The 8,551-nt window shown below is 55.1% G+C and overlaps 1 protein-coding gene across 1 annotated transcript; it reads left to right on the forward strand.

The window, feature by feature from the left end:
- Window positions 1-666: 666 nt before the first annotated feature.
- Window positions 667-8,238, forward strand: SLC16A8 (solute carrier family 16 (monocarboxylate transporter), member 8). The gene is made up of 5 exons (XM_009701697.1): window positions 667-730; window positions 3,414-3,724; window positions 4,213-4,356; window positions 4,908-5,771; window positions 7,844-8,238. The coding sequence occupies exons 2-5, from the start codon at window positions 3,496-3,498 to the stop codon at window positions 8,236-8,238; spliced, it is 1,632 nt and encodes a 543-aa protein (XP_009699999.1). The 5' UTR covers window positions 667-730; window positions 3,414-3,495.
- Window positions 8,239-8,551: the final 313 nt, after the last annotated feature.

An 8,551-nucleotide genomic window follows, 5' to 3' on the forward strand; every position in this document is an offset into this window, starting at 1 on the left:
TTTAATTGTCTAACAAATACTTTCCCAGGGTGTTGTCTGTGGGTTGGGGAGGCTGGTGGCATGAATCGTGGCCCTTGCATTTAATAAACAGCCCCCCTCACCCCACCCGTGCTGTGTGGAGGCACTAGGAGCCATCCTAGAATTTATGAGGTCCCTCCTGGATGTGGCTTACCTGGCACAGCGGGGCTGCGCTGGGCATCGTCCAGCACCGGCTGCTTTGTTCTCTGTGTGCATCCAGGGACTGGCAGCCACGGCTGAACCCGCTGTGGCCTTCACCCTCCCAACCTGGGCTTGTGACTTCTGGTGTCGGCACAAATCTTCTCCTAGCACCCAGCTGCAGCTGGCTCCGCGGCAGTGCCTGCTCTGGCCCACCTGCCTGTGATGCACGGCGAAGGGCAGATGCCCACGCTGATGAGCTTTTAGGTGCATGTGAACTTACACGTGGTACTTTTACCTGCGAATAAAGCTCCTTAACCGAAGAGAAAATAATAGCAAGCTGTCGAGTGTGCACCGGCGAGTGCAGGGTACACGGTGTGACCGCCGGGAGCAGAGAGCTGGCTTACGTGCCGTGGTGTTAGGAACAAGGCAGCTCTCAACCGCCTGGCTCAGAGCCGGGATAAATCCCCAGCAGAGCTGTGCTCTGACATATCAGCCTTGGAGGCATCTCCACGGGTGAGCTCTTCTGCTGCGTCTCATCTTTTTTTTTCAGCCAACAGCTACCTGCAGGCAGGTAAAAGCCCTTTTACGCCTTGCTGTGTAGTTCTGTAGCACCGAGCAAGTGGCTCTTGCAGAGATGCTCGTCCAGCTCCAAACTGAAACAGTACTGATGGGTATTTGTCTAACGTGCTCTTCAAAATCAGATGCCGTGGACTCTTCGTTGACAGGCGATGCGACAGAAATCTCTGAAGAGCATGCCACAGACAGAGAAATATTTTCTTCCTAGGAAGCTGGGGGAAGGAAAAAGATGAATGGCAATGGTTTGATTGATTTATTTCATTCGCGATGCAGGGTGAGAGCAAGAAGAGCGAGGCTGGGAGAGGGTTTTGGCGAAAAAGGCTCAGGGTATGTTTGGTGGCAGTCACTTTTATTTGAAGTAGCTACGTGCAGCAGATGGTGCAGTGGTTGAGCAGCGGCACTGATCGAGGAGTCGTCGTGCTTTTGTACAGCTGTCCCTAGCCTGTCACTCAGGTGGAGCTGGGCGAGGAGGAGCAGGTGGGCAAAGCTGAGCGAGACGGTTCAGGCTGGCTGTCCCAGTGCCGGTGATCCAGATATAACACCAGAAAGGGTGTGAGGGAGGGAGGTATGGGTGTCTGGAGCGTGTGTAATTAAGTTTTTTTCTTCCTTGCAATGATTCTTGAAAACATCTTTATAGCACCCTGTTCTCAGTCCATGCCTCTTGCTGTAGTCCCTGAGACCTGGGATGGTGGGAGAGATCGGAGTAGCCTGCGCCGGCCCCTGTGGGTCAGCCCGAGAGCTGTTAGGATATGGCTGTCCGGAAGATCTGCCCCAGTCCGTGCCCAGCACCAGATCCTGCTCCCTTTTTTTTCATGGCTGATGGGATCCTGAAGGGTTGGGGAGCGCTGCTGCAGACACCCGTGATGGTGGCAGATGCCTGGGTGGGTGCTGCACTGAACAACCCCCCCGCTGCGTTTTCAGGAGCAAGGGTCCCCCGGGGAGGGGAAGGAGGGGTACGGCTGAGGGTGGCTGGTGACTCTTAGCCCACCCTTCCCTCCACAGGTCAGCCTTGGCTTGGGCACCTGACTAAAACCAACCGGCCAAGACCATTTTGTGCCTCTTCCCGTTGATGCACTGTGGGTGCAGGTGCCACGTCCCTTGCTTGAGGGGTCCAGAACTGACTTCGTTGTCTTGTCTTGAGCCCCTCCTCCAGCATCCCCTTAAACTACAGTTTCAGACCCCTCTCAGAGCAATTCCCAGCCCTGTTTCCAGCCTTGGCTCTGCACGCTGAGCCTCCTGCAGCCTGAGAAAGCCCAGTCGCTCTCTTTTTCTGCAAGATTCAGGGGTGTCACAGGGTAGGACCACCTCTTGCCAAGCAAGGGCCCTTTACCTGGGCTCTGCCCCAACTTGTGCCATCCATACTTTTGCCTAAAGGATTTGCACTTGTTTAACGCGCAGAGCGACAGCAGCTGTGGGAATCAGGTCAAGTCATCGCCATTGCTTGGAGGACATGAAGAAGAGGGACTTCCTTGAGGAACGCACCTGGGATGATAGCCCCGTGTGTCCCATCTATAGGAGTGTCCTTGTCCCCTTGGCAGTCTCCAGTCACTATGTGAATGCTGGCATTTCCCACGACCGCTGCTGCCAAGGGATGGAGACATTGCCACCATCTCGTAGTCCTTCTGCCAAGGGAGCTGGGGAGGAGAGAGGACCCACGTTGGGAGTGTAAAGCCACCAGGATGGTGATAGGGCAAAGGCAAATGAACCCGGCAAAGCTCAGCTCAGGTGGGGAGAAACCCCCCCCCGATTTCTGATGCTACTTGGGAGCACCTATAATCAAAGTCCAGTGATGGTTTTGCATACAGGTGTGAAAATAAACCTGGCTGACCAAGAAACTGAGGCCCATGGTGCTGGAAGGGGTAAGGCAGAGACCTGGTGCCTTGGGGAGAAGTGAGAAAAACATACCCACAGCAGCCAACTGGAGCAAAATTCCTGGGCAGCTTAAGAGCCCCAAGAGCTACTCACAAGACATCCCCTCTAATTCCCTCCTTCTCCCCCTTTAGGCTTTATTCCGGCCCCACCGTGTAGGTACAGAGCCCTAATCTCTGTGGCATGCAAATAACCACTGCTTTGCTGTGCTCTCCCCCTTCACCCATTTCCCAACCTGGCCCCCCACGGCGGGGAAGGGAGGGCAAAGGAGAGGGCTGTGCACCGGGACCTCCCAAAGAAAAGCACAGGGGGCTTAACTGGGTCTCCGGTGCCTCACTGCTGGAGGCTCCTGCAGCAGGGCAGGTCCTGGAGGGCTTCCCAGGTGGAGCAGACCGGAATGGGAGAGGCTCAGATGAAGATTTTGGGAGCCAAAACGGTTTCACGTTGCCGGGTCTCCCCTCGCACCAGCCTGTAGGTAAGGCTGGATATGGAGCAAGTGGGGTGCTGCAGGTCCTGATGCCTCACCACATCGATCAGATGCAGCTCTCCAGTCCCAGCTGGGAGCTGTAACCCAGCTCGACTGTGTCTGACTAGGGGTTACAGAGCTGTGGGCTACCCCAAGGTCAGGGGGAGCTTCCCACCTCTGTCCAGCTGTGGCTTGACCTCCCACCCTTGAAGCAATCCTGCCTTGCCTGGCAGGATGAAGGTACAGAGAGATGATGTGGTCCCCCAGTGAGTCGCTCAGAGCTTGGTGGGCATGGAGAGGAACCTTGTAGTAAATGTTTGCCTGCTCTGCTCTTCTCTTGCAGCGCCTGGAGATCTCTCTCTCTTTCTCTCCCTCTCTGTTGGCCTCCCTCCTCCTGGCCTGCCTTTCCCCTCCCAGGCTAGACGATGGGGAGACCTGACCCAGAGGAAGGGCAGCTCCCAGCTCCCGTGAAGCCCCCGGACGGTGGCTGGGGCTGGATCGTGCTCTTCGGCTGCTTTGTGATCACCGGCTTCTCCTATGCCTTCCCAAAAGCCGTCAGTGTCTACTTCAAGGAGCTCATGAAAGATTTCCACGTGGGCTACAGTGACACGGCCTGGATCTCCTCCATCATGCTGGCCATGCTCTATGGGACAGGTGATGCTTGGACACACTTCCCTTTCCCCAACTTGTGCCTTCCCTGCCCTGCTACGGGCCCAGACCCCACACTCATCAGCCTGGTCATGGACCAACATGCAGAATACACTTGTCCCACCACTTCTAGAAGTGTGCTGCATTTCATGTCCCTGTTTCCTCTGCGCCGGGAGACCCCAGGGGTGACCCCACCTGCCTCTCGGGCAGTTGACACGGGATTTGCTCCCATTGCTGAAGTGCTCTGCCCCATCACACCGAGCCCCCGCTTGTTCCCAGGGAACAGGGAGCTGAAGGCAGGGCAAAGCAAAGGTCTCCACACCACAAATTCTCTCCCATGTCTGGGCCCAAAGGATGTGTATCATCTAAGCAGCCAAGTAGTTGTCTCCATCAATAGTGTTTCATCTTGCCCGAGTGCCCTGCGTGGGCTGGCTGCCCCTTCCCAGTTGTCCTATCTCCTGGTCTCCTACTCGGTCTCCTCTGCTTCCTCCCAGGACCAGTATGCAGCATCATGGTGAACCAGTTTGGCTGCCGGCCCGTGATGCTCATCGGTGGGCTGCTAGCTTCCTCTGGGATGATCCTGGCATCTTTTACCACCAATATCATTGAGCTTTATCTGACGGCTGGCGTGCTGACAGGTGAGAGCCCCAAAAGGTGGGGAGGGGAAACAGGCTTACCTGGGGAAGAGCCAAGACCGTGTTGTATCTCCCTTTAGCATTGCCACGTCTAGGATCAGGTCTCCCCTCACCTATTCGCACCCGCTCATGGGAGGCATCTGGTCCCGAACATTGTACCGGTGGGAGATGCATCTGCTGGGTCTAAACAGGCAGGCCCTGTGGTTGAGGGACAGAAGAAACATAAGTTGATGCTGAGCGATCATGGCAACTGGGGTGGGATCAGTATATAGTGGGAGGGGAGGGAGGCAAAGCTCCTGTTTAAGGCACAGGTCCTGTCTAAACATGACCACAGCCACCTGATCCAAATACACTTCAGGTAGACAGGCTGGTTTAGCCCATCTTCTCCGGGAGCAACCCACCAACGTGAAGGAGCAGAGGCTTGTGAGAAGCACACGAATCCCATCATGGAACTTCAGGACTAGGATAGTCTAAGGGGAGTTTTGAGCTTGTTGCAAACCACATCTCGTGTTCTTGCACTCCCTATCTCACTCCTGGCTCTCACCCTCATGTAGGTCTGGGTATGGCGTTGAACTTCCAGCCCTCACTGATCATGCTGGGCACCTACTTTGACAAGCGTCGGCCTCTTGCCAATGGACTGGCTGCTGCCGGGAGCCCTGTCTTCCTTTCCTCCCTCTCTCCACTGGGGCAAGTGCTGCTGGAGAAGTTTGGTTGGCGAGGAGGGTTCCTTATCATGGGGGGCCTTCTGCTTAACTGCTGCACTTGTGGGGCAGTCATGAGACCCTTGGATATGGGCATGAAGCGGAAGATGGAGAAAGCTCAGGACAAATACGAAGCCAAGGAGATGCTGCCCATAGGAGGGAAATCAGAGGAGGGAATCAGCACCACTGATAGAACCAAGAAAGCCAAGAAAGCCAAGAAGAAGCCCAAGAAAGGAAAGAAACTTCTGGATTTTAGTATCTTTTCCAACCGAGGCTTTATCATTTACACTATTTCAAAGTTCATCCTGGTCTTGGGTCTCTTCGTGCCCCCCATATTGCTGGTCAACTACGCCAAGGACACAGGCGTACCAGACACGGAGGCTGCGTTCTTGCTCTCCATCATTGGTTTCATAGACATCTTTGCCCGCCCAGCCTGTGGCATGGTGGCAGGGTTGAAATGGGTCCGTCCTCACGTTGCCTACCTGTTCAGCTTCGCTATGCTCTTCAACGGCCTGACAGACATCTGCAGTGCCAGGGCTAGCAATTACACGGGGCTGGTCATCTTCTGCGTCTTTTTTGGCATCTCTTACGGCATGGTGGGAGCACTGCAGTTCGAAGTGCTGATGGCCATCGTTGGCTCCCAGAAGTTCTCCAGCGCCATTGGGCTGGTCCTACTTATCGAGGCTTTCGCTGTGCTCATCGGTCCACCCTCCGCAGGTAGGTCTCTTGCTGTGAAACACAGGTGATTCGTTTGGCTCCCATTCCACGGTATTGGGCATGGGCACGGTACTTGAAGAAAGACAATTTCTCAACTTCAAATTTCTCCTGGATGCTGAGATCTGAAGTCAGAGCTTCCAGTCTCACTCCATGCACCACAACGCTGAATCTGAGCAGGGGCAGAAGATGGCAAGTGATATTTCTCTGCTCTGCTCAGAGAGCTGAGCGATGGCAGGCATACAGAGCTACCCAGGGTGGCGTCACTTCCAGTGTCCCTCAGTCCTGATCAGTGGCACTTCCCTCTCTTTCATGCGGGGATCCAGGTCTCTGCCTTCACTGCAAATATGGCATAAAAATCATGTTATGGGTAGGGTCAGGCACATGCTGCAGGCAAACCTTTGAGCATCTTCAGTAGGACAAGGCGAGGGTCCTTCAAGATCTCCTGGGTGTCCATGGCCTTTTGTTCATGGTGCTGTGAATAATGCTCTCAATCTGTGTTGGGTCCAATTCCAAGGCACAGGTGCTTTGGTGTCAATCAAGTCAAAATGGTTTGTAGAGGTAGTTGCTGTTATTTTTTTTTTTTTTTTAATGAGGATTAAGACACTCACAGTTTCTCAACCAGTCTAGTCTAGGCCGCAGTCCCTGGTAAGGTCCATGCCCCACACGAACAGGCTGTTGAATGGGGAGAGACCCTTCGCCCAAGGGGTTGGTGTAGGTTACTGTTCAGTGTCTGATCAGGTCTAAGAAAGCCAAATCATGCCAAAGGCTGATTTCCAAATGAAGTGCAGTTCCCTGCACGTGCGATTTATGAGGATGGGTCAGGGTTAATGGGCAAATCCCCTGGAAGGAACCACTCTGTTGCTTCTTGCACTCCTTCAGCTGCCACACGCAGGCTAAAGCCCACCAGTGAAGACCTCTGTGCCAACGATCTTTTCCCCAGCACGTACCACCAGTTATAAACAAAACCCACCCTCAGCAACTCCACGTAGCTCTCAGGGAAGAACTGGTGGCCAAGAGCAGACCCTCTTGATGCTAACAATAATTCATGTCCCATCTTACAAGCGGTGGGGCAGTCGGCAGTCCCAGGCCAGGGAGGGTCAAGAAATACGTGTCTTGGAGGCAGCTGCAGAGAAATCATGGTGGGAAAGGGGGGATTGAACAGCACCTTGCTCCTTGGAGCAAGGGTACCAGTGGGTGGGGATGGGGGACATCCCTTAGCCCTCCTGCTTCAGTTGAGCTCTGCCTTGGTACCGTGCATATGCACGACGGGATGCAGATGGTGCAGGGTCACCCAAAAACGGTCTTGGAGGGAGCCAAGTCGTGGTTCCCACCTTCCTCCCGGGGCGGGGGGTGCGGCCTTGCTGCTGCAGGACCCCTCCGGTGGGGGAAGCTTGAGTGTGTTGGCAAACCCCCACGGCTCGGAGTTGGAGGAGCAGGCTCGGTTGGAAGAACAAAGTGGCTTTGTTTGGTGTAATCCTGCTGAGCTGCTTCCTGCTCCGTGGGGCTGAAGGGGTTTGGCACAGGATAAGCTGCACACACACACGCGCGCACGCACAAACACGCACACACATGCGTGCACCCAGGCTCCTCGTTCGCCCTCCAGCTTGGGTGAACAGGGGCACATTCACCCACCGAGGAATTCACTGTGTGCCTCCCATGACTGCCCCAGGAGGCACCTCAGCATGCCCTGGGGCTGGTTTCAGGCCATAGAATCATTATGGTTGGAAGAGACTTCAAAGATCATCAAATCCAACCGTATACCAGATGCCACCATGCCCACTAAACCATGTCTTGAAGTGCCACATCTAAATCTGCAGGGATGGTGAGTCCACCACCTCCCTGGGCAGCCCGTTCCAATGCCTAAACATGCACCATAACACAGCAGGGACCGGGCTCACGTGCGCGGTCAGGAGCACGCAGGACTGGGATGAAGCCTCCGGTCACCACGGCCCCCATCCTAGCTCAGTGGGTGTCATCTTGACCATCATGGCCAAGTGGGGCTGGACCTGCGCTGGGCTGGCCGTGTAGGAACGCGTAGGCTGAAGCTGTCTCATTTCTTCTCCATCCATCAGGCCGCTTGGTTGATGCTCTTAAGAACTACGAGGTGATCTTCTACCTGGCGGGCTCAGAGGTGGTACTCTCTGCTCTCTTCCTGGCCATGGCCACCTACTGCTGCCTGAACCGAGGGAAGAAGAAGGAGCCTCCCCCGGAGAAGAACCCCTCCGTGGGCGGTGGGAGCGACACCGAGGAAGCGGAGTCCGACGTGCAGGAAGCCGAGGAGCACAGCAGCGACAACCACCAGCCGACCCACAGCACCGACAACGCCGTGATGGCGGCCAGCGAGGAGGTCAACCACGTGGCAGATGAGCAGAGCGGGGAGGGAGGCGGGTGTCCCGAGGGGGACGGGGAGGTGTTGGCACGAGATGGCTGCAACGTTGATCAGATGGTGGAGAGGGACAGTTTTTAGCCAGGGAAAAGGAATAGGGATGTACAAAACTGGCCTTGTCTGCGTGCACCTCGGCGTGGGAGGGTAGGTTGGGTATGGGGTGGAGAAAGTTGCGACAAAAGCCGATGTAAGAAGGAGAGGTATAAGACTAGCTGGCCCTTATGTACATATGTCCACATACCTACCCAGCGATACAGCTGCTTGCATCTTGCACCCATGCTGGTTCAACACAGGCTCAGAGCAGCCCAAACACCAAAAAGAAAAAAAGAAAAAAAAAAAAAATAATCTTCTTTCCTTACTTCCAAACCAGCCCTGGAGAAAAATCTTTTGAAGA

Source organism: Cariama cristata, unplaced genomic scaffold (assembly GCF_000690535.1).
Source record: "Cariama cristata isolate BGI_N322 unplaced genomic scaffold, ASM69053v1 scaffold21696, whole genome shotgun sequence".
In the NCBI taxonomy this organism is placed as follows: domain Eukaryota; kingdom Metazoa; phylum Chordata; class Aves; order Cariamiformes; family Cariamidae; genus Cariama; species Cariama cristata.

Coding starts and splice junctions, on each gene's coding strand:
- SLC16A8 (XM_009701697.1), top strand. CDS start 3,496: ATGGGGAGACCTGACCCAGAGGAAGGGCAGCTCCCAGCTCCCGTGAAG. Junction 3,725..4,212: donor GGCCATGCTCTATGGGACAG/GTGATGCTTGGA, acceptor GCTTCCTCCCAG/GACCAGTATGCAGCATCATG. Junction 5,772..7,843: donor CATCGGTCCACCCTCCGCAG/GTAGGTCTCTTG, acceptor TCCATCCATCAG/GCCGCTTGGTTGATGCTCTT.